The sequence below is a fragment of the Agelaius tricolor genome, unplaced genomic scaffold, assembly GCF_023055355.1.
Source record: "Agelaius tricolor isolate 1412-34295 unplaced genomic scaffold, bAgeTri1.0.p SCAF_8, whole genome shotgun sequence".
NCBI lineage: Eukaryota > Metazoa > Chordata > Aves > Passeriformes > Icteridae > Agelaius > Agelaius tricolor.
In genome coordinates, this window is record NW_027269268.1 from 19,108,784 (window position 1) to 19,134,805 (window position 26,022).

The following is a 26,022-nucleotide window of genomic DNA, read 5'->3' on the forward strand; positions in this document are numbered from 1 at the left end:
CAAAAACTTGTCCTGCACACTGCCAGTCTCCAAACTTGTTGTTTGTGTAGTTTTGGCAAACTCTGGGACTCTTCTGTCCCATGGAGCGCAGGGTGTACAGATGCCGCTTCTGGTTTTGTGTCAAACGCTGCTCTAAGTCACTGTGCCCTCAACAAGCTGAAGGGCAGCATGTTGGGAGGCTCTTGCATAATGCTGCCAAACTCCTGTATCTAAGGAATAATGAGCCAGCATTGGTGTGAAAATGTCTAGCACAATGCCCAAATTGCATTTCTGAGAGGTAGTCATCAGGACAGAGTGCCTTACTTAGAGTATAAACTTCTTTCCACCTGCATCAGTTTACATTTGTCTGTACTGAATTTCAGCCTTCCCTTTGTTTCCCAGTCATTCTGTTTTATTTAGCAAGGCACATCTTGGTGTTTCTTGTGTGGCCTTTGTTTATACCAGTTACCCTCTTCTTTGAGGGCTGCATTGTAGTCCTGGGTTACAGAACCAAAGATTACTGTGGTTCTTGCAGGAAAAAACTCCCAAGGGAAAAGTCATGCTAAGTTTCAGTGTCTGATATTCAAAAGCTTGGAGATGGCAGAATTGAAATACCCAACTGTCACTGAATGACTCAGTAGTTAACCAGTGCTTCACTTCAGCCTTGCCCCTTCAATGTACTTTAGCCAATGTGTACAGTCCTCATTCTCCACTGAGCATAGGAGTGTTTTCATAAGCTCTGCTGTTTTCAGGATATGGTAATTGTTATAATAACTCAAAATTTGTGTGTTAAGCAGTCAGATTTTCTTCATCTTGAGTAAGACAGCTTCTGTGGTTTTGGTTAGTTTAGGGGAAACAAACTGTACTTTTGGGTTCAAAGCACAGCTACAGGTGTGTAGTTGCCACCTTTTTTTAAAGTTTGTTCTGAAAGCCTTTAGGGAAAGGCTGACCAGGAAAGCAAAGTCTGTAACTACATTCCTTTTCCATTTGGATCTTTCCAGCTACTCTGCAAAACATTGGAATAAATAGAGAGCCATTTTAGTTGCAGTAACTCCGAAATTTCCCGAAAACCATTACCTGCATTGTACGCTTTCCAGATTCCAGAACAGATGAGAACAGCTGTAGACAATACTCTCATTCACAAAGGCCTTGTGTACTGAAAGGTAGAGTCTTTGAAGAGATAGTAGGTAGTCACCTGAGTAGTTTATATCACAGTCCAAGTACACCAAGTGCTTTAATTACAGTGGCACAACACTCTGGTATTTCCTTCCTTGAGTGTGAGGCTTAAAACATGAATATTTCAATGTTTGTCTTTTCTTATACCATGATGGTATTACTGCTAGACACTGTACAAACAATATGTGAGGTGTAGGCTGAAAAATCTGGTACTAAGGACTGAAGGGAGAACCATGAAAAAATAGAAGCAGAATAACCAAAATAGGGAGAATTACAACTGTTACAATGCTAGTTGTGTTTTGGGTTTCTTAAAAACCTTTCTGTGCTCATTGTCTTTGCTGTTTTTTGTAATTGTTTTTCATGTGTTTTCTCTGCATAGTTGTTCTTTTTTAATCAAGAGGAACCTATGTCTTTCTGTATCTTGCACTGCCATTACACGTTGCTTTTATCTATTTATTTTTCACCAGAAGGCCAGCTTGTTTGAAACAGATAATTTTCTGCTGGTTACATTTGTTTTGTGATGTCTTTTATGCCATTGCTTTCTTACTCAGTTTAGAAATCCACATTCAGTGTCCTTACAAACTGTTATTTTCTGCTTCCAGGTGTAATTAATTTCCATGCCGAAACGAATGTTTCAAATGTAGGTGTGTGGGATGAGGCAGTAGTTCTTTGCTGCTTGACACTTCTTAATCTTCAAACAGGCTTAAATGTTCTTCCCCTCCCTTTATAGCTGCTTCCAATCCTTCCTTCTTTTTTAAAGCTGTTTTCAGCTGTGAGCTAATGAGTAAGACTAATGCAGTGATGAATTTTTGGTTGCCTAGAGTTTGAAATATCCTGTTTGACACATCATTAGACAAGCAGTCAAGTTAATGAATGCTGTTTTTTTTGATTGGCCTAAGTGTTCATTTTTCTCTTTGTCCTTTTTTGGTTGGATTGCGTTTCTTTGGGTTGGGGGGTGGGGTTTTTTGGGTGTGTGAGCATCGTGGGTTGTTTGGGGTTTTTGTGTTGTGGTTTGTTGATTTATTTTTTCTTAACTTCTGATTTAACTGCATATCAACTTTCATGTCCTCCAAGTTATTTTCTGGAAATTTAAGGCAAACCCCTCTAAATTAACCCCTCTTTGCTTTCTTGAGTGCAAACCAGAAAGCTGCAGTATGTCATTTTAACAAATACCTGTGTATGAACCAATATTAAATGTAACTGTGAATTAAGGCCTGTGGAGGACAATCTTCAGTCATTCTGGCTGGAGTGATCTTCTGTCACTGTGTTTAAGTCAGCTGTTACTATCATTAAAAGGAAGCCCTGGCTATTTCCAGCTTAAACTAAAAAAATGTAGTAGTGCCACAGGGAGTATGGGGTGTGACAAATGGGAAGAAGCCGGTGCAGATGCTGCATTATTTGGTACCTTGCAAAAAGGCAGCATGCTAGGCACCAGGCTGTCATCTCTTACAGAATTTTCTGGGACCTGAAAACTTCTGTTTTCTTGTTCATGCATATTTGGTTGAGATAGCCTTTGTTAATCTTTAAAATTTCTTCATTCTTTAAATGGCTTCTGTAATCTTTTAAATAGCTGGTAGAGGGGAGTTTTTTGAGGGATTTTTTTAGCAGCTTTTCTGTCAAGAAAAGAAAGGTACTTCTGGTTTTACTATGTAGGATCATAGTCCTGCATTTGCTCTCACATGTCAAAGTTTTGAATCCTTACTTGAAGCTTAAGCCATATTTTCCATGTTAGTTGTGATTATATTGCTGCAAAACAAGCAGGTTAGTTAGCTTTTTATAAGCATTTTTTCTTGAAAATACTGGTTTGTGGGTTTTTTTGTTAGCTTTCTGATAAATGTATAGTGAAAGAGAAGGGAGGAGATAAAAAATGGGGCTGTTTCACCAGTGAAACTGAATCATGCTAGCAACCTAATGTGAAACTGGAAGAACTGGCAGAGAAAACATGCTGAATTTGTGTTAGAGCAGATCTGTCTGTTGCAGTGATGGGTGCTGCTGTTTTATTTCTATTGATCCCTGTTTTCCAAAACTGTTGCAGAATTGTACACGTATCGCTCCTTGTCTGTGGTACTTTGCTGTTGTCCTCTAACAGAAGCATTGGTCCTTACTCGTTTAACAGTGTTCTAGTCTGTAAAATGCTGAGTGACTAATCATCCTTGTGGAGAAGTAGGAACTATCACACTTTATATTTGGAAACTGGGACAGAGAAACGGTGACATGCTGGAGCTGCGCCGGAAACCTCTGACAGTGGCAGAGACTGCTGGTCACGGTTGTAATTCAAGACTAATCCTTTCCGATAGGTGCGTGGTGTGACACTCCTCACCTAATTTGGGTTATTGTTTCTATGTAGTCTTTCACGTTTGCTGCTTGGGAGTTTTGGTTTGGTTTTTCTTTAAAGTACCTCTACAGTGAAAAACTGTAACAACCGATTCCAGGAAAATGTGGGTTCTGTTTTGAGGATTTTTAAGAAAATTTGGGATGTAGCTTAATACCCCTTGAGAAAGGGAAAGCATTACTGAAACCATGTTAAAAAAAGAAGCAAAGTTGGAGAAGTAGGTACTATAGAAGGAATAGGAGAAGCAGAAAGCTCTTATATGTATAAATATTTAATTCAATATTTATTTGTTACAGAATTGTTACTCTTGATTGCTAAGCTGAGAAAGTAGGTTTGTATTTATATGGCTGAGTGGGAAGCTTTAAAAAAAAAAAAGCCCCTTCCTTTCCTTGAATAAAATGCTTCACCTGCCCTCCAGATCTCACAGCCCACGTGTCTCTGCTTGTTCAGTTTCCAGTTATTCCAGTTTGCTTGTTGTGTTCCCTAGAGTTGTAGCTTTCAGAAGGAGGTGCTTTTTAAAGTTACTCAGAACTTTCCACTCCCTTGTGTAAAAAGCCTTCCTTTTTTATGTAGATGTGAAGTGTCACTCAACAGAGAGGTGAAGTAGGCCTGGTGTTAATGTGAACCAGGATTTGCTTCACGTTTGCCCAAGTTCTTCCACAGCCCTTCGCACTCTGCTGAAGCAAACAGCTTTACTACAGACTGCTCTGACCATAGTACCCCAGAGAAGCAAATACAAGAGTGTGTGCCACCTCAGCTTTTTTTCCCCCCAAATTTAGTGGGTGAATTACTTGCTTTGTGGGTGAAATGCCAACTGGTATATCATTTGTTCCCAGAATTATCTGTATGTTGAACTGCTTTAATTAGCACAGTTAGGGTGGTTTGTTTTTTTTTACTGAGCTGTTTTAGACCAGACAAAACTTCAGTCCTTTTGTTAATGAAGGTCACTGCTACCTTGTTATCTTGAGCAGTTCAAGTAGTTAAAAGGAGTACAGACATAAATTTTGAAATGATTGGAGTCTAGAATATTGAAACTCATTTGTTTTAGGTTTTAATTTTTTTTTAGTATTACCAAAGAGTTTTTTTCACAAATGTATCACTGGAACTTACTAAATTTAATTTATGTCTTACATCTGCAATTACTTTTCCTGGTTGAATTATTGATGTTGAATTACTAATTTTCCTGCTGTGGTAAAGTACCTATTTTTATCTTGAGTACTGAATTCTTGTTTCTCTGAAGATAGTAGTACCTTTTGAAGACCTCTCTAGTCTAACGCACATATCTCTGACAGTCCACTTTATGCTAATCTTTTCTCATCCTTGTCTTCATGCTACTTAATTTTATAATTTTCATATATGGCATGAAGAGTCTTCATAGTTCTTAGTCCCTGTGAGAGTTTTAAAAAAAAACCTTGAGGATCCAAATGTACTTCTGCTATTAAATCCAGTAATAACTGTACAACTGCATTAAAATAACATTTGTGTCTTTCTGCTTATTCTTTTGCTACAGCTTACTTCAAGGGACATGATATCTTTTTTCCTCTCAGATTTTGGAAATGATTGATCATTCTTAGAATTGGAAAATACATTTTGATGAGAAATAAATCTGATTAACAAAACCTGCTGTATTTGTTAAACAGAAAAAAAATGTCCTGAAAATGAAACAAGCCTTTCTGTCAGAAGCTTCTTGTACATTTATTGTTTGCCTTTACCTGAATAATATAAATCCAAATTAGCAAATTTTTCTGGAGGGTAATGAACAACATATGGAACTAAGAAGTGATATTAAATGGCAGAAAGAAGTCTGTCATCAGGCCTCCCAGTAATATTTGGAGAGTGTAGCAAAATGCATTCTAAATGCATGTACTGTGATGATCTGAAAAGAGCTGTTTCCCACACTTCTACAAACAGCAGCAGTGAAATGAGCTGTACTATTATTAACTTCATTGTGCCGTTGCTTATCAAAACTGATATGGTTTCATTTTGTAAAACAGTGTGATGCCAGTGCAAAATTCAAATATTATTAACTGGAAAATTCATCAGAATTAACATGTGTAGGGAGGAGAAACTTGGGACCAAATTTTCTTGGTGTTTGGAGGGAAGGGGATTGTTGTGGGCTTTGGGTGATGCGGTTTTGTTGTTTGGTGGGGGATGTTTGGTTGGTTGGTTGTGATTGGGGGTTTTTTTAGTGTATGGACTTGCACATGTTGAAGTGGTGTTATCTTTCTGTGTTTGCAGGAGCTATCATCTTACCAAAGAACAAGGTGTTTTATGTTACAAGAAACATAAATTGGGGTTCTTTTCTCATTTTGTGTTGGCCTATACTTAGTAAATTTTTATGGATTACAGACTTTGTGAAACTTTAAGGATGTCCATTAGGACCTTCCCAGGCAAGAGTTAGCTATCTGGTCCAAATATGCATATATTTCCAGCGTAGTAGATATGCCTGGCTTTCTTAAATGTCTGACAATGTTCTTGGTTGAATGGCTTGTATAGACTTCCAGGGGAAAAAAAACAACTTTGTGAAACTGTTAATGTATGAAAGAGGGGCCGAATTGTTTGCCTTTTCTTAAGACTTCTAGATTCGTTGACAAGTGCAGATTAATCTGTAGAAGCTCTTGAAGCCCTTTTTAGAGTCAAGGTAGAGCAGGGGAGAAAGAAGGTGGTTGTTACATGCTCTAACTGAAAGTGTAAATTTAATTTTAAGACACTATCCAAACAAATGAGTTGTGCGCCATTAAAACAATTTAATGGAGAGCTTCTTTGTTTCCTCACAACAGTATTGTTACTGCACAAGGAATCCTCCATTCCTGTTTCCATTCCTCTGTAGTGGGGGAGGGAGATAACTATTCCTGCAATTCAGTAATTTTTAATTTTAAAGGCATAATTGTCTTATATGCAAAGTTTAAAATAAAAAATGCATATATTTTGCCTGATTACAGCACTTGTGAGCCTCTTGAATTTTCCTGTCTGTTTCGATCTTTGCAAGGTAGATCCCTAATGCAGGTAGTGGGTAAAGTGAAACCAAGTTTCTATGGGGTTTTTTCTTCTGTTCTTAGTTCTAATGTCAGATGTTACATACAGAGTTTTTCCTGTTTCATGAAGACTCATAAGCAGGTTTCTCTCCTTCCACTTCAGGCTTCTCTAGACTTGAGTCTTTGTAACTGACAATCAAAAAGTGATTAGACTTTGCCAGCTTAAGGCTTTGTGTCCTGCTTCTTTCTTCAGCAGGAGTGTTTCCACAGTAGTGACATACATGTATTTGGAAAGGCATAGTCACTAGTTATAGGTGGTTTTGGTGCTTCTTTGTCTGTTATAAATATTTTTGATACTGATATAGTGGTTCTTAGAGTTATTAATTGCACATTCTTCTATGTTTGTGTATGGAAAAACTGTTAAAAGGGTTTTGCTAGACATGAAGTGAGAATTAAGTATTTTTGTTTGTTTTTGTTTTCTTAAAGGAACTTAGTGACTTAGCCCGTGATCCTCCAGCACAGTGTTCAGCAGGTCCTGTTGGAGATGACAGTAAGTGACTTTAAGTTTTATGTTTTGTTTGCTGACTCAAAGCATATCATGCCTAGATAATAATGCGGAGTTTTTCTTTTGTAGTGTTTCATTGGCAAGCCACAATTATGGGACCTGTAAGTATTCTGATTCTTGTGATGTAATATTAAATGAGTAGTTCCTACTGAGGAGAAAATTCTGGGGTTTTTGGTTTACTTTTGTTAGCTCCTCTTATCTGAGTTCTAGAGGTCTTCATTACAGTAAAGGAAAATGAGGGAGGGGAAAAAACCCACCAGTTATTTTGTTGTGGTGTTTTTAAAAGGACATGTATTTCAGCTGAAATAATCTCTAGAGCAATGTTAGGTATTATTACTAAATATCTAGAAATTTTGTTTGCATTTAACTTTAGAAAAAGTTTTAATCTAGCATGAACTTCGTACCAGGACCTGGTTCTACTGTCAGGAATTAGTTGGGATGTTTTTGTGTGGCTCTTAAAAGGGAATCCATATTTGGTCTGGTGTAATGCTGAGATCTTGAATATTTGAAAGAATAGAAGAGGGAATAATCACTGAAATGTGAGGTTTTAGTTATGACTGGAGAAAAATGTCAGTGTTGAATGTTCAGTAAGCATCTGAAACCTGTATGGGACTTTTTCCTCACTAAGGAAGCCAGATGTTTGCTTTTGTTGAAAACAACCTGGAAGCAGTTCACATCTGGAGTTTTCTGGTTACCTGTATTTAAAAGACAAAACCTGTAACCTGTGAAGACAAGCCTTTGGTGAGGCTACAAAGTAGGCATTAAATATCAGTGATGCTGAATTACCATGGCTTTATATATAGCTACAAGTGTGTTATAAGGAGGTGGCTATTAGAGGTTCACTGGACTGAAAAATGTTTCTTCATCCCAAAGTACCTTCTCATCATTGGTTGTAACTAGGTACCTCAAGAAGATAGAATTGTTCAGTAGCTATATTTGTGCTTAAATGGCAAGGAGTGTTGTGTACTCCACTGGATATGATGATTCTATGTGGCTGGTGTGTGCATGGTCATGAGGTATTAAGCACTGGTTGAATTTAAATTGGGATTATTATTTTTAGTTTTCCCTTGTGGTTTAATAATGTACAGCTCCTTTTTTCCCCCCCATGTGGTTTTCGTGGTGTCAGAAGGTCTGCGTTCCTGTTTCCAGATTGGGCAGTACCCTGACAGAAGTGTGTCAGTGTGGTGTTAGTAGTTCTAGTGCTGCTGCCTTTAGTAACAGACAATTGTGGAACCAATCATCTGATCTTCACCTCTGCAATAGGATATTGTGATCTTCCTGGATAGGTGTATGAGAGTGTGCTTTGGTTTAACACATTTTAAAGAGGAGTTTCTGTAATTGATAAAATGTATTTCCAGAATATGTCCAGTGAAGGGGTTGGTATTTTTTGGCTCCTTAAGGCCTCATATGGTATCTATTGACCAAATATAAGAGGTTCTATCTTGATCACTAGATTTCATCAGACAGCATAGGCTATAATCTACATGTTGAGGGTTTGAGTCCCCTGTCTTGTGGTGCAGATTTTCATTCTGTGGTATTTAAGTAATACATAGTTACTTCCTTACATTGGTGAAATGTTTTTGCAATTAAGATGAGAATTATATTTACAAATAATGTAGAAGTGTACTGTGTATGCCTCAAATTCATTTTCCCTAGCCCTGAGTCCAGAATTAACAGCAAAGTATTCTTCAGGTTAAACAATGAAATTGTTAGCTCTATTTCAGAAATTTAGTTGTAATTTTGAGTTAAAAGCCTTTTGCTTCTTTCTTCTTGTAACTGCTAACTTAATCCCTATTTAGTCACTCCAGTTTTTCTTCTTCTTACTATATCTTTTTTACTTCCACATGTTGCTTTACTGCTTATAGTTGACACCTGAATGAATTATCCCAGTAATTCTTTCTTTGGAGCAGAGAAATGTGAAGTACTCTCTCATAGTAGATTGCAGTTAATTTCTAATAAAGAAAGAGAGGAAAAATTCACTTGAATTATGATTATTCTTTTGTCTATTTGGTTGTGCTGGTAGAATGGGTGAGATTTTTTGTTGGGGTCTGTCTGGTTTTTTTTTTTTCAAGGAACAGGGGCCTAGCTGTGTACTCACAGGTTTTCTGCAGGGCTGAAGCTAAGGACAGAATTTAGGAGAGAATGGGAGTCTGCCGCTACTCTAAACTTGGGTGGTCACAACAAATAAGCTCCAAACAAAGAACTGGAGGTTTTTGAGTCTGATGGGACCCCCACTTTGTTAACATTACTTCTTGGAGCTATCTTAGAAGCATTTGAATGCATCTGCCCTCTAGTCCTGAGTGGATTGTCAGAGCTGCTGGGTTTTAGGATGTGTTAGCTTGGAGAGGTCCACATGGAAAATGACGTATGTTCTGTATCACTTAGCTTAGGAAGTAGGAATTGAGTTTTAATTATGTCTCACTTGTATTGGTGGATTAAACATTTTGGTTTAAACAAATTGCCTCTCCATTTATTCAAAAACAAGATCTTCAGTGATATTTAGTCCTAAAGATGATAATAGGAGAATTATTTGTTTGCTTTGACAGAACGACAGTCCATATCAGGGTGGTGTATTCTTCTTGACAATTCACTTTCCCACAGACTACCCATTCAAACCACCTAAGGTAAGTATTGCCATGTCATTTGTGAAATTAGTGCTTTTTAAAGAACTGAGTACAGGACAGAAATTGCCAGCCTCTGTATTGTAGTATTGTCAATTTCTCATTCTTTTCAGGCATTCTTACCATCTATTAGATGTGTGGGTCCCATTCTGATTACCACAGGAACTGGGTGTGTTAGCATATTCTTTATGAGCAAATCCATGTGTGTGAATTCCAAATGTCTTAAAATATTTGTGTCCATTTCTGGTTTTCTGAATTGATAGGAAAACTTCATTAGTTTTGTGTTACTATAATAGAATTATTGCCGAGGAGACTGTCAAGTATTACTGTAGCTGTTTGGATTGGTCTGTAGGAATGTGACACCGTGGGTCGGGATTTACTTGCTGAGTGCCTAAAATTGAGAGAAGGGATTATTTGCTAAGAGTTTGGCAGTAATTGCAAAATATGCTCTTTTTTGGTAGCTTTATCAGCCACTAGCTTTGTCTTCCAATTTTCAGTCAATATGAAGGCCTACCCTTGTGGTCACTGCAGTGTTGGAAGTTCCTTAGCTCTGTGACAGAAGTGTTTCTGTGCTTTAGGCACTGCTCTTGGGTGTCTTCATCAAAGACAGCTGGGATTAAAACTCATACTTGCCCTCTCTCTGTTGGAAATAGTGCCTGGTAGTGGGAGACTCAGAGCTTGTGGTTTGGGTGCGTTTCCCTGAATTTGATACAGTTTAACTGCTTAATCCTTTTCTTTTAGAGTAAATGGAATTGACTGAGGGCTTGACTGAGCAAAACCGGTGCAGTTACTGTCATAGACCCAAATGCATTCTTCGTTTCTTTGTTTTTTGTTGCAGGTTGCATTTACAACAAGAATCTATCATCCAAATATTAACAGTAATGGCAGCATTTGTCTTGATATTCTAAGATCACAGTGGTCTCCTGCTTTAACTATTTCTAAAGGTAACTTTTGTTAAGGAGAATTTTTTCCATCTTGTGCTGAATACTGTGCTTTTAGCTTTGATTGTGTTAAGTTCTTACCCATCTCTGTGATTTTCCCTTAACTTACCTTCCTCATTCAAGCCTGTGTTTTGCCAGTTTGATGATACTGCATTTTTAATGGATTTTTTTTTTCTAATACTTTCTCATATGTGGCTGTTTAAGGCCTTGTCTGGCCATTTACTTGCTTCAGTATTCCTAACAGAGTTTACCAGCTTGGACCCAGAGGAATTTGCTGTTATTTGGATTGAACTACGCCTGTGTTGGGCTGTTCAAGCTAAGGCTAAGAAACTGCTTGTTTGGAGCTGCCCATGTAGATACATATGCATATTAAATGAAAGATTAATTTCAAGTCAGTTTTTAATACTGAAATTTGCATAATTTTTTCATCCTGTTTAGAGTTACATGCATAGTTCTATTGGCATATCTGTGGTAGATGAATAAATCTGTTACTGATACATACTGCTTTCTACCACGGTGCACTGGCGTTGCATTGCATTACTTAATGAACTAAGTTTACTGATCCTACTTCATGATAAATTGATGTTGTGTTGCAAGAGAAGATTTGTGCCTTTCCTCATTTTACTACAGTAAATAACAGATAATTCTCAAATATTTTCATGATGATCTATACTTGTTTTGCCTCAAAGCCACTGGTCACTGTGGCTTCAAAAGATCCCTCAAAGTGCCCTTTTGTCTATAGAACTTGTAATTCCTGTCTGTCTGAACAGTCAGTTTGTTATTTGAATGTGGATTCCCTACATTTTAATCCTTCACTGTTTTCTTCTAAAGCATCCGTGAGAGTAGAAGATGAAGTCCTCATAAGTTGCCCACAACAGTGTTACTGAGATTTTTACAACATGTGTGTAGTTTTTATCAGTCCAGACCAGAATATTCTTGCCTTATGTACAATTAATAAAGAATTCAGTCTGATTTAAAAACTTAAAAGCTTAAATCCGAGGATTTTCTACTTTTAGTGGTCAGAACCATGGATATGCTGTTCATCAGAGTACATAATGTGCTTTTGTGTTGGCTGCTATGTTACATCATAGTGCAGGGCACAACAGTGCTGTTCTCATGTATGTGCTGACAGCTCTAAGTATGGGGATATAGGAAGCAAATAGTTCTTAGAAACCTTTAAGTTATTTGGGCTTTTTACTTAAGAGTGAGTTATGAATTCATATTGGCTGTTTTTCAGGAAAATACTTCTAGGTTCTGTCCTGTGACGACATTGTGCTGATGTAAACATCTGTGCTCCATTGTTTCTGAGATTGCCATTCCTCTTTCACTATTGAGATTGCTTTTTTTTTTTGCAGTTCTCTTATCCATTTGTTCACTGTTATGTGATCCAAATCCAGATGACCCACTAGTGCCAGAGATTGCACGTATCTATAAAACAGACAGAGACAAGTAAGTACAGAATTGTGCAAGACTGGTATTTTTACAGACTGTATGAGTTCATTGTCAGACAGCAGTTGTGTTCAGTGAGCCTTTTGTGAAGATCTGAGATGGAGAAAACTTGTGTGTCAAAGTGAGTAATGCATAATTTAAAAACAAAGGAGCTTGGCATCTTTGAAGTTTATGGGTGAAAGAGACTTATCTTTTTCTCACATGCATGGAAGTATTTTACAGTATATATATATTGACTTTGTTTTTGCTTACCATGCATAAATCTAGTTAGAGCTTCATAATGCTTTTTGAAGAGCTTTTTGTTGTTTTGATGCCTTCATTTGGCAGCAGCTTGGCCTTAAATTTTGGTTCTTCCCTTGAAAATGGGCAGCAGATTTTTTTTTCCCCATCTGTGTTGCAACAACTTTATTTTCCTTAGGTATCTTTAACATTTTGCACAGATAGAATTATATGAAGCGGATTTGGGGGGGGTTTATATATATTAATGCTAAATATATTTGTCCAATTAGGTACAATAGGTTAGCAAGAGAGTGGACAGAGAAATACGCTATGCTGTAGGGTAAGAATATTTGCAAATTATGGTGCATTTAACAAAATGGAAATTTGTCAGCACTTGGGTGCTGCATGCTCTAAGGCACTGGATTAACTAACAGATAATGAATGCACCAGTTACTGAACGTGGAAATTTAACAGCTTGATCTGTGGTTAGTGTGTAATGTATTGGCTAGTCACTATTTCTCACAGATACTACTCTTGCATGGTCAAAAAAAAAAAGTTAGTATGAAGTAATTACTGAGTTCTGAGCTACATTGTCAATTTGTTCTGGTAAGTATTTTACCCTGATTTTGTCAGAATTTCGTTCAAAATGATGCCCTGTAGTGAGACCTCATATATAGACATGAGTGAATTCAGACAATCCAGATTTCAATTATCTTTAGTCAGCGGTGTCTGTCTTCCACATATAAACTTGGAAATATATGGGAATTATATTCTGCTTGTATAGTTAATAATTAACTTCTTACTGACAAGCATGGAGTTAAGTGTTAACTAATTGTCAGCTCAGTTCCTGTGAAAGTAGTGTACTTTAAATAGTCTTAAAATTTTGAGCAGTATATTTGTGTGAAAAGAATATTCAGTGCAGTGAAATGCTTAGTGTTGTTTTTCTTTAAAATTGGAAATTTGACATTTTGTATCTAGTGACATTATTAACCAAATAATCTTTACTTATGGCATGGGACAGATACTGTAATCTTAACCTAAGAACAGTATGCAAATGAAGTATTTGCCTTTATTCCATCCCAGATAGTCTCTGTTTCTTCTCTTTCAGTATTTTTTTTCATAACAGACTACTTGCAAATTTGCTTGTCTTGACTTTGAGGCTTTTCTTAAAACTAGAGAATATCTATCCTAATCGGTGTAGGGAGGGAATTGTTCAATTTTTTGAGTTCAAGTATGTCTCAGTACAGAAGGAGACTTCTCACAGTGTAAAGAGACAGAGAGATGGGATTAAAATCATATTTAATCATAAACTGCTTAGGAAATTGTCATTTTCATGCTGATGTTAATTCAGTTCCTGGTTTTGTCTGCAGGTACAACAGAATATCTCGGGAATGGACTCAGAAGTATGCCATGTGATGCTACCTTAAAGTCAGAATAACCTGCATTATAGCTGGAATAAACTTTAAATTACTGTTCCTTTTTTGATTTTCTTATCCGGCTGCTCCCCTATCAGACCTCATCTTTTTTATTTTTTTGTTTACCTCCTTCCATTCATGCACATGCTCATCTGAGAAGACTTTAGTTCTTCCAGCTTTGGACAATAACTGCTTTTAGAATCTGTAAAGTAGTTACACAAGAACAATTGCCCAAGATTCAGAATTTTTTTTAATGGAGCATGTGTATTATGTGGCCAATGTCTTCATTCTAACTTGGTTATGAGATTAAAAACAAACATTCCTCACTGCTCTAACAGATACTGAAGATACCACCTGAAGGGGGGAGGGGAGATGGATGTTCTGTTTTCTCCCATCAAAGAAGTAATATTGCTGTAGCAACATCCATCTTGTTCCAAACCTTCCAGTGTTAGAGAACTGAGGTTTTATTATATGCTTTCGCTCATAACTGGTGTGTCTGGAGAATTGGTACTGAATCTATAGCATCAGCAGAACAGAAAATGTGATGTATCTTATGCATGTCAATAAAGGAATGACCAGTTCTTGTTTTACAGAGAATGGAAATTGGAAGTCAAACATCCCTTGTATTCCAGAATAGGGTTTAAGAACATTTTTGTAATTCATTTAAATTTTGTTAGGAGGCTTGGAGCTATTAGTTAATCTGTCTTCCAAAACACTGTTTAATATAGCACTGAATAAATGATGCAAGTTGTCAATGGATGAGTGATCAACTAATAGCTCTACTAGTAATTGATTTATTTTCTTCAATAAAGTTGCATAAACCAATGAGTTAGCTGCCTGGATTAATCAATATGGGAAACAAAATCTTTTGTAAAAGCAAAGCTGGTTTTTGTATATACTGTTGGCATTTGCCTCGTTGTTTAACATCAAATAATGATGTAAAGTTCAATAGAGTGACTCTTCTGCCATTTTCAGTTCTAATGCTCAGTCTGTTGCAGGTTGGCACATTGCTCGGCCTGGTGGATGCAGAATTAATAAGCTAACATAGTTGTGTAGCCGTAGTAGGGGGCTGCACTTGGTGCTGGGAGCCCAGCGTTCACGGATGGACTTGGGACCCAGCAGATCTGAAGCGGTGTATTGTGGAGATAATTCCTGATGCACCTGTGTTTGCTGACTGAGAACCTTTTTCTTCAACTTGTACACTTGACAACTGAAAGATCTTAATGTGGGGGTAATGATGAGGCAAAAAAATTATAAAATAAAGTACTGTTTTGATGTGGGAATTGTCATGAGGCTGTGTTGAAGTGACTTTACTATGTGGGATGTTCGTTGCCATTGAAAAGGACTTGTTCAGCCATGCTGCCATTTACATTGATGACTATTTTAATGCAACAGACACTTTCTTCATGTCAGGTGACTAAACGTGAATAAAGACTCATTGCTATTGGATTTTTGTTCTACAAGAAGCATTGTCTTGTGCCATTAGTTTATCTTTCAGCAACAAGGGCATTATTAAACATCTGACTCTTTCCTCCCCTCTTCCTTCATATTTTTCCTTGTTTAATCTTTTTGGTCTCCATTCTTAACATCCATAGCTTCATTTTCTCTAGTCTTGTACTATCACTTTATTGTGCATCTGTGACTTCTCACTGGCACCACTTTTGCACTGCTTATAGTTATGTACATTCTGATTCCTTGTCCCCACATGGATGTGGAAAGCTAGATGTAAAATAAATGTTAAACCTTAATTTTTATAAAAATTTGAACATGTAGTTTGGACATGGTTTGTTCTGGTTCTAAACTATGAGAGTGAACTTGAAATGTTCAAGTTCAGGTGGCTTGGAATTTAGAAACTTGGGCTCTCTTTAGCAGTACATGCTTCAATGATTACTTTCTGAAATCCCTTGGTGAAGTTCCTGCTTTGCTAACCAGCTTACACCATTTTGCTGGAAAATTGGAATACAGCTGCCAGTAGCATTACAACTGAGGTAAAAGTTGATTTTTTTTAAGCTTAAAAATGTGCTGGTCTCAATTGTTTTTTATACTTGTGTTAATTTGATGCTTATTACTTTGTTCTGGGAGTCACAGCTGCTGAAATCACTTATATGATCAACTAGGAAGATGTTTTGTGAGGTGTAAGACTGCGGGTGTTAGAGAACACAAGGAAGTGTGCATGATGAAGGGTCAGGGAAGAAATAAAAATAGTAAAATATTACATGGGAGACAGAAGTCTTGTTTGGACCAGTACCTGTTTCTTTTTTGCATCTGTCATGTTCCTAAGGTAATAATTTTTTGTAATTAGCAAGTGTAAACTTTGACGAAAGAATGGGGATGGATTGTAGAGGTTCTGGAAGCATGCTGAAGGTCCGAAGTGGGAAATGGGACATGTTTTGTCCTTGAAGCAGACTCAGTCCTCTCTGGTACAGGCTTCTTGTCCTAACATTACATTTGGGCTTCCTCATCAAGCAGTGGGCAAGGGGAGGAGCTGGTAGACAGGAGCTAATATGGATATGGTGAAGAAGAATTCTAAGACCAAAAAAAGAGCTTAATTGGTGATTATCTCAGTGAGTACCTACCAAAACCACCGGTAGTCTAAAAACTACATAGTGGATCTTGGTGCCTTTGAAACACAGGGAGGGTGCAAAATTTTCCATTTGAACTTGATGTAAAAAGTGAAGGGTTTGGAAATGTGAATTTTCCTGTTCTGCTGTGGTAAAATATTCTTTTGTCACGATAAATGCTGTAATAGCTTCAGTGGGGTCAACTTCATGCTAGAAAATTTGGATTAAACAAAATCTATTTCAAAGACTTTTGAGATCGAGTATAGAGAACAAAATGTCAAGCCAAGACATATAACAGGGAAAGAAACTACAGTGTTCTTTCTGCAGTAATTTTTTTAAGATTGCTTGCTGTGTTTAATTGGGGTTTGAATTTAACAACACGATTGCAATCTGTTTTTTACTTTTCACTTGGAAAAACCTTGAGTGGTTTTAAGCTCAAAAAAGTCTTTTCAGGATGCAGGAAAAACTTGATCTGTGGCATTGGCTAGAGATTTTCCTGGTTTTTCTGTCTTCTGATGCACACAGCATCTGTATTTGTTACAAAATGAATTACACACGTTTTTGCACGCTTGAGTAAAAACATTCTACTCAGTTGCACTGTGCCATAGTTTTATATGAAGATAGCAGATGATAACTTTTTCTGAAAAACCTGGCTTTAAGCAGACCACAGCAACAAGTTTTTGTTGCTGTGGAGGCATGGAACTAAAGTCTGGCAAATGATTAAAAGACAACCATGGATATGCAGATGTACAGTACCAGTCCTGTTAGATTGGATAGTTGTTTATGCAGAAGTTAGCATTAATCAGCAGATAACATGAGGGTTTAAATACAGCCAGAAATGTTCTAAATAACTCCATTGTATTTTTTTTTATCCCCCCCCTTCAATTTTTCTCTCTAGTAATTTTATTTCAAACTCTACATTGCTTTAAAAAATAGTGTTTTAACAGGCATTATCATCTGAAGCAGATACCTTGGGTCCATCAAATGTGGCTGGTGATTCAGAAGTCTTTAGTCTGCATATTCTTGGTAAAACTTAGAACATAATTGGAATTTAGCTGAAGATTTCTTGCTGTGTTTATAGCTGTCCAAAAAACATTAAGGTAGTTGTTTTTCTCTGATTTGTTTGTAGTTTCATACATGAAAATGAAACTAAGACAAAACCCTCTTTATTTAAATTAAACTAATTAGCACTAGAAGAATGGAATGAGATAATGCATGATCAGTAAAAGATCTTAAGGTATGAAGGTTATTTTACTAGAACACAGACTATACTAATTTCTTCAAATGTGAAAAAAATAAGGTACTGATTTGATTTATCTGCTTTCTGGTTTTTGGTGTTATTGAATGGATGGTATTTTTCCCCAGCACCTTCAATATAAATATTAAGTAGGTATAAATTGAAGAACAGTTGGATTCAGATCATAATCAGCAATTGCATATTTTAAAAGGCAGATTGAATTGTGGCTGAAATACTTCATGTGTAAGGCTGAGGGCTTGTATTTTGGCAACAGTGCAGGAAGGACTAATGCAGAGAAAGCATGGGAACACGGAAAATGCATAAATACATGATGTCAAGGGGAGGTGCAGAAGGTAAAGGTAAGAGCTTCCTGTATTACTGTGAAGTGAAAATGGTCTGCTCTCAATTCATGCATTCTAGTATAAAAACAACTAGTTTCAAAATAATCTGGAATATGATAGTTGATAAATTATAATTTTAAGTGTCCATCTTAGTCTGACAGAGAATAGCAATTCAGAATAACCTTTAACTGGAAAACCAGTTCAGAGTGCAGACAGAGTTCTTGCAGGTGTATGTAGTGTAGAACAGTTCCTAAACTGATGTTTGTGAAGGTTAGCTGATGCCTGTAAACTGACTTGGCATTCTTGGTTAATGCAGCAGTAAATTCCACAGTAACTTTGGTCTGCAGTGCATTTAGCACTCAGTCTTCTGCAGGGATGGTTCAAAGTTGTCAGTGTCTCTTTTTCTGTACTGCAGGGGTTGGTTTAATGTCAGCCAGTTGTGGGGGAAGAGTTCAGTAGCTCCCAGATAAGCAGGAGTAAGGGATGTAACTATTTCTAGAGCATCTGTGTGTCTTGGGTAGGTTAGAAGAGGTGACAGGCATAATCTTCACAGTGATAGGTGCCAGAAGTGAAATAGTGAGTTTGATAAGACAGCCCTGTGTAAAGTTATACTTGAAAATTTCTCTGGTAAACATCCCTGTTTGCCCAAAATAGCTTTTGTTTGGGGTATTTTTGCCTATGCATTAGAAGTATTGGTGAGACTTCAGTATCTTCTTTAAACAGTGAAGGATTTTAATTCATGATGGGACAAAGCTTTATCAGGATACACAGTTGAACAGACTGTTTTGGTTTTCAACAGCTTTTAATACTGATCTTTGATCTCTGGGGTTGTTCCTGTGCTCTGGAAGAGTAGGCTCCTCTCCTTAGATGGCTTCTGCTGAGATTGGTTCCCCTTCAGGAACTTCAAGCATAAATACTCAAGCTCTGAGTACTTAGGAGTTCTAGGTTTGGCAGATCAGGTAATTCTGGCTTTTGCCTAAACTTCATTAATCTTCACGTTAACTGTGCATTCTCCCATCACAGATTTAACCTGGAGAGTAAGAACAGTTGCTTAGAAGATGGTGATACAAGGTTATCCTCACAGGAGGAATGCTAGCTGTAGAGCTGGGCTGGTGGCTTTGCTTCAGCTGCTTTGGCAGACCAGGCTTGTGGAGAAAGAATTTCAAAATGCCTTTAGTTTTATCAGGGATGGGAATCTGACTCAAGTTTAGTCTCAGATATGATCTCATGTTTCATTAGAGGGAATGCAAAAATTAAGCTGTAACTTGTGTTTTGAAGAGCTGCCTAAGAAGTGATGTTCTCTTAGAAAGCATTTGTAGACACTGAGTATGGTAGTTTCATGTACGCTGAGGAGAAGCTGTGCTTGTTTGTAAGTCAAGCCTGTTTTGTTTTTTTCCCTCTGGCCAGGTAAGCCTCAGCACTTCTTATCTTACAGTCTTTGATGCAAATCAAAAATGAAACTGTTAAGTCATTTGGGGGGGGGGGGTTAATTTGTTTTGGTTTTGCTTTGTGGGATTTTCTAGAGAATGTTCTAGAACAGAACTTTGTACTAAATGTGCAGCTCTAATCCTCTTGAGATCTAAAGGAGGAACTGCAATTTGCAACCTTACATAGAGAACTTAATGTGAGTCTGTAATCCCTTCTTCCTGGCAAATTTATGAAGGTAAATAGTGAAGATCTGTCATAGCTCTGGCAAGATCACTGTTCAGTGTGAAACTGTTAATTCTTTAGGGAAGGATACTCTTGCTAAAACAGACTTTGCACATTACTTGCCATAGTGTTAATCCTGCTCTGACAGTGAATGCTGAAAATTAATTCACAGATACCTCAGTAATTGAAGGATCTATTCAATATAACCATTTTAAAATTCTTTTTGCTATTGAAAGGTTTGGAATGCTTTTGTTGGAGTAAGAGGTCCAGTTCTCTTCATAAGGTTCTAGATTTTGTGTCTCTACTCAGAACAACATTGAGGAGAGGATCACTGTTAGTGACTGTAGGAGTTCTCAGGTAACAAACCTAGTGGAACATGGCAGTGATATTTTTCTAGAATGGATTAGTGCTGGCTGAAGAACTGAATATAGTATTTGGGACTGGTGGTGTTCAATCTCTGTTGGCTAAAGTACTGCACCTTTCAAGCATGTCTGTCTGGTCTAAGCTCAGTAACAAGCTGCCAGAGCACAAGTGCAGATGATGAGTCTAACCAGCATTAAGAGGTAGAACTTTCTTGTGTAAACAAATCATGATCCCCTGGTTTTATTGGTTGGTTGTACTAACTGTTCTGTTTTTACAGTTTGAATTGTATTTCATGAGGGTATCTCTTAAGTTCTTGTTTACAGCATGATTTATGTTTCCTGAGAATCCATTCAAAATTCACTGAAAGCAGCACTTCAAGGTATCATCCCACAATCAAAAGCAATTGAATTAGAGAGGAGGTAGGTAGATGGTTGCTACTTAATTTAGCTCTTTTTGTCCTCTCCTATTTCATATGTCCTGCCCTTCACACTGAGAATTACCATTTGGTGCAAAGGATGTGAATTTTCATAGCCTTAACTATTTTTTTATAAACTGAGAAGTAAAAAAACATTCTTCTTGGCTTAACTATAAATTGTATAAGAAAAGCTTTGAAAAAATGCAGGTAACCCTGAATCATATTTTCACACATAATATTCTTTCCAATACTGATAAAACTGATGTACAAAAACGTTCCAAATTTTCAGAGTGGAAACATGAAAAGACAGGTTTGTGGAGAAGCATTGAGCAGTTATCTTGAAATTTCTGGATGCAAAATTTAACTTGAAACAGCCTTTTTCTTTCCCTTTTTTTTGTTTAACGTGACTGGTGTGACATCTTAATATCTTAAACATGCATTATGCTGTGCTTTATGAGGGGTGGGAGGGGAGAAGAAAAGGAAGGTGAGAAGTTGCACTTTGCTGTTCAACTGAAGCTACATCTCTAGTTCCCAGTGCAGAGATCAGATCCAGAAATAGGTTATAGTTGACCAATCAGCCCTCCTTGACTAGGAAACTTCCTTAGGTTTTTAAGTTATGTGAATCCAGGTAAAACAAAGACCATGTATGTGTTAAGATTAGGAATCTAGAGTGCAAATGTACAGAGACACAGTGAAGGGTGAAAGCTCAGCGTTGTGAGCCTCAATGAGGTTTTAAAAAGAAGTTCCCATGAAGCATATGCTGACACACACATCATGAATAATTTAGGGTGTGGACAGAGGAGAGGGCAGCCAGCTGTACTTGGTGAGCCAGCTGCAGCAAACTGATAAGCTGTTCTCGGAGTTCTGCTAGGCGGAAGTAGCAATAATAGTTGGTGGTTACAGGATTATGGGTCATTGCCGGGAAGCTGGAAGGATAAACAGTGGCTCAGCATGTTTGGTAATGAGAGAACACAACAAAAGAGGTCTTGAAAAACCTCCAAGTTCAAGCTACCACCAAGATGTTCAGTAAACAATGAGTGACTTTCTTATGTCAGCATTAAGCTGTCCACTCCTAACTGTGAGAGCAGGAGGTGGCAGGAGAAGCTTAGCTGCACCCTTCTGTCCTCCAAGTAAATCTTCATGTGTCTGACCAGGTATGGAGTACTCCAAAGGGATTACTGTGGAAAAATTGTTACTTGTCAACTTGCTAGGCATATTGAGGTACTTCATTAAACTGAATTTCCTGAAATATGTGTTTAAAATAGTTTTAAGTATCTTTTTGATGTGATTGAAATTCCTCAGGGCATTTTCAGGCCTTTAAAACTATTTCTCAATATGACCACTGTTGATAAACTGTACTGAAAATATGCTGAGAGAATCAACATAATAGAGCCTTTATTGACAGATAAGTACTCAAGATAATTTTGCATCTTGAACCTTCTAAGTGCTTAATAACATTCTGGAGTCATGATAGCTTCCTGTGATGAAGAAACCCTTTCCTCAGAAAGCCATACCTTTGAAAATGGTTGTTTGCTGAATGCTGTTTATTATGCTAATAGGTAAAAAGTGCCAAAAGCTTAGGTGGCTGTTCACTCTTCAACACATTAATTAAAACTTTAAATACCTTCAGAATATTGTGGCACTTCTGTGGAATGTTCTGTTGACATCCAAATGTATGCTGAGTGTTTAATACAAGATTTAGTTGAAGCTATATGGCATCTTTTGTCCTTTCATTAGATCTCTAATAGTTCAGACTAGCTGAAGATCTTTGCTCTTGCTGAAACAATCTGGGAGGAGATTGATTCCAGGCAGTGATCTCCTGTGGTTTTTAGAACCTCTCTATGGGCTGTTATTACCTTTGTGCTTATCTATAGTCCTCATGGTGAGAAGAGTTCTTCAATGGAACAGTGACATTTGTAGCAGCGATCAAAAGCATAGGGACTAATTTGAGCACCAGATTATTTGGATCCACTGGGCTGAGAATTTTGCTGTAAACAAAATGTGTGTGAGTAGTATTTTAGCATGGCCACTCCTTGAAAGGGTCCTTCTCTCACCAAGGACTTAGCTGAAGAGACAAGGTTCTTTTCACATCCCTAAGGCTCTTTTTTTAATGTTTCTAGCCATAAAACTACTCTCTGCCTTCCCTTCTTCCAGTGCAAATATCAGACTGTTAAAATTCTGACTAATACCAAAACAAGAGATCTGGTCAGACACTGTGAGAGGACACAAAGAAATGGAATGAAGGTGTGTCAGGGAAGTTCCAGTTGGACATTAGGGAAAGATTCTTTACTGAGAGGGTGGTTGGGCACTAGAACAGGCTCCCCTGGGAAATGGTCACAGCATCAAACCTGACGGAGTTCAAAAAACATGTAGATGTTACTCTTAGTCATATGGTTTAGTTTTATTCAGTCCTCCAAGGAGATGGGAGTTGGACTTTTGATGATCCTTATGAGTCCTTTCCAATTTGAGATATTCTCTGATCCTTCCAGTACTCTTTGTATACTGCAGTAGTCTTTTCCTTTTTGTTGCCATGAGAATCAAGCACATAATGCTTTTTTTTAACAGACGGGTGTATATATAAAGTAGTATTTTTAGTGGTGTTTGTGCATGAAGTCATTTGAAAAAAAAAAATAGAGCCCATATTAAAGTAGGCCTGTCTCATGGATGTGCAAGAGTCAGTTTCTGTAAATGTTAGTCCTGAGACATTTGTACCAGTGCAGCAAGTGATAGGGCATGTAGCGTTATGTACAAGGGTTTTCACTGGAATAATTTAGACAAGTGGATATTTTTGCCTGTGTAGCAATGCTCTTGGCTTATGCTGTTGTCTAAGTAGGGCTTGAGTTGATTTAGTGAGAACTTGGTTGATTAAGAATTCTGAAAATTCTTACAGGTGATGAAATAATCATTAATCTTTCAAGAGGAAAAAAAAGTGTGTCTCAAGTACCCAGAGTATTCAGTAAAGTTATTTTGAATATTTTCTGGTGCTTGCATGAGAGTAATTTTGGTAGAAATAAAGGGACAGAATTTGTCCTAGGGCTGAAGCCAGGAGCATTAGCCACTCTGAAGGTCTGAGAAACAGAGGTCCTGACCTGCCCCAGGGGTTTGTTTGGAGGCACTTAAGTCAGAAAAAGAAATGAAGCTCCCAGCTGTTTCAGCAACTCCAAATCCATTTACATTTACTCATCCAATTTATCAGCTAGAAACCTTTGTTGATATTCTCTTAATACTCACCTGCACAGAAAACATTCATTAAAACAGTAGGCTGGACGTGTGCTTCATATGTAGTGTGATCTATCTGGTATGTCCTGCTCTCAGCTGGTCAAGTCCAACGCATGTGGGCTCAGTGAAGCCTCTCCATCATGGGGGAGAGTTTGCTACCTACAGATCCCCACATGTTGAGGGATTTCATTTTAGGCATTTGGGGACAAGTTGTACATTGTACTGTGGTCACAGATGACTGTCTAGTTTTAAGCCTCTAAGAAAGGCTATGCAACCTGTTTCATAATGTCTGCATTTGTGGTATTTAATTTCTGTAAGTGCCAGAGAATCTGTTTGCTTTAAGTAAGTTTTAATGAGAATTGAAGGGGAGCTTGGACAGCACTGTGCAAGACAATGATTTTGCTGCCTATGAAACAAAGGGTAAATGGCAATGATCAGTGTTACATAATTTTACAAATAGGATTGATTCAAAATTGTTTATAAAATTAAAAGAATAAAAGCTGTGGGAATTCCACCTTCTAAATAACGTGACTTTAGAAATCTGGCCATGCTGGCTTTGAAGATCCTTAGGCTTTTTTGTGCCTGTTCTATGGAAGGTGGTGACCTGTCACTTAAATCTTTGGTTTAAGTGCATCTCAAAGCAAGATGTTATGTAGAGATACAAATAAAGGCTTTCGCCCCAGCATGCCTGATGAAGTTAAAGGTTATACTGAAGGCATCACCTGTCTTTCTGCTTCTGAAATTTTGAAGTTATTATTACGTATTTTTGCTTTTTCCCTACCATTACAGCATTTGCCTGGAGCAGTAGCTTCCCTTCTACATACTTATTTTTAATTACTTGTGATTGTTAGTGTTGGGTAATTTTGTTTGCTAAGGAAATCCCCTTGCAGTGGCCTACAGACTTTGCCGTAATTATGAAAGAAACTCCAGGCCTACCATTTAGATTGTCACTTTGTATTTTGCTCATGATAACCTGCTACAACATTCTCTTCTAGTGATGTATTAATAATGTCTAAAAGCAATCTTATTTCCTCATTTTATTTTTGACATCCTTTTGGATGGAGTGCAACATAAGTACAGAATAATGTCCTTTAGAAATCCATGGCTGGAGAGCTCCCTGCATCATATTGTCTTTACTCCAGTGCAGAGGGTAACTGTTCTGCACAGTAGTTGTGTTCTGCAGATGCAGTCAGAAAACAGAGGTCTGGTGTTATGTTGAGGAACTGTGGGGCTTTCTTATAAATATTCTGTACTGCCTGAAGGTATTTACACTCATACAAACATGCATACAGTGATATTGCTGCATCTGTAGGAAATTCCCTAAGGTAGATGATCCTTCAGTTCCTTTGCATCTTTGACAAATGGTCTGTGGTGGTGGTGGTATCCTCAGCAGCACACAGTTACCAAAAGAGAGAGCATGCCCTGCTACAGACTGCTGTGAGCACAAGTCCTGTATGGCTTCAGAGGTGTCTACCTTCACCAGAAGAATGGTACAGGGTGGACAGGTGGGGGCAGTAATATCTTGAAGCACTGCATCCAAATCTGTGAGAACCTTTTTGTTTAAAACCTTTTACATGAGCTCATTGAACATGAATTTGAAAGAGAAAATAGCAGCAGCCTGTTGTAATGATAGAGATTGCATAGCATTTGGAAACAAAGGACTTCTGGATTAACATGGCAGAATTTGGGCAGCTACAGTGGAATTGGCTCTGAATTTATGCTAATAGAGCCAAAGGCATGGTTTTGCCTTCAGCTTTTTGTCTTAGTTGATAAAGAATATCTGCTTGCAGTATCACAAAATAAGAATTGTAATAACCTCCTAAATTTGTGGTATTTCAGAAAGAGGGTTAATATAGTACACAGTAAAAGAAAGTACTTGGTTTATCTTGTTTTGTGTCTTAAGATTTAAAAAGATTAAACCACAGGCTTTAAAATTCATATCTTGAAACAGCAAAAATGTCATTTGTTTAAAAATACCCCCAAACAAACAAAAAACAAACCCTAAAACTGGGACATGAAAATGAGACATGATTTAACTTAATTATAAACCTTGAACAAGGAAACAGCATGTTCTCAGAATACTTAATTACAGCATTGTTTTTAGGTTGAGATTTTTTGGTGTGTGTGTCGCTCCAGTCAGTCTTAAGCAGAAAGAATAAAAGGCAAAGCACAGAAGTACAGTAAACATCTTGAAATGCAGTTTCCTTCTTACTGGGAACCTATCACATGACTTGCTGGAAAAGATTTACTAAAAAAAAAAAAAGGCAGTTTCTTTTTTGACAGCTGTAAATCTGCTTCTTGAGAAATAATATCCTGTAAGATTTCTCAAGCAGCACTATAAGGTTTAAATGGTTTTAGTGTTGTATCAGTGAATTTAAGGAAAGAACACTGAAATGTTTGATTGCCCTGAAAACATTACTCATTAACAGATGAGGACAGAAACAGAGTAAGGCTTTATACTATTAATGTATAATTATTTTATAGTCTGGACTCTTAAAGGTGAGAAGATGCTAATTTTGACTGAATTCTACAGTATGCAAAGCCAGTTGGGGTTACTCAGTCTA

General features: G+C 37.4%; 2 protein-coding genes across 8 annotated transcripts in view; both read left to right on the forward strand.

The window, feature by feature from the left end:
• The first annotated feature begins 6,948 nt into the window (after positions 1–6,948).
• Positions 6,949–15,438, forward strand: UBE2D3 (ubiquitin conjugating enzyme E2 D3). The gene is made up of 6 exons (XM_071431844.1): positions 6,949–7,012; positions 7,097–7,128; positions 9,574–9,651; positions 10,487–10,592; positions 11,945–12,038; positions 13,628–15,438. Coding segments are annotated over exons 1-6 (357 nt in total). The 5' UTR covers positions 6,949–7,011; the 3' UTR covers positions 13,674–15,438.
• Positions 15,439–18,698: 3,260 nt separating this feature from the next.
• MANBA (mannosidase beta) overlaps positions 18,699–26,022 on the forward strand; it is a 61,447-nt gene continuing 54,123 nt past the window's right edge. For 2 of the 7 annotated variants that reach the window (XM_071431836.1, XM_071431837.1), the window contains exons 1-2: positions 18,699–19,218; positions 20,135–20,243. Coding sequence is in view for 1 of the 7 variants with exons in the window: in XM_071431834.1 (XP_071287935.1) it covers positions 19,469–19,474 (6 nt within the window). In the remaining 6 variants the exon portion in view is untranslated. Of the gene's footprint in view, positions 19,219–19,345; positions 19,475–20,134; positions 20,244–20,344; positions 21,394–26,022 lie in introns of those variants that run through there. The other 5 variants (XM_071431839.1, XM_071431840.1, XM_071431834.1 and 2 more) reach the window with 4 other exon arrangements.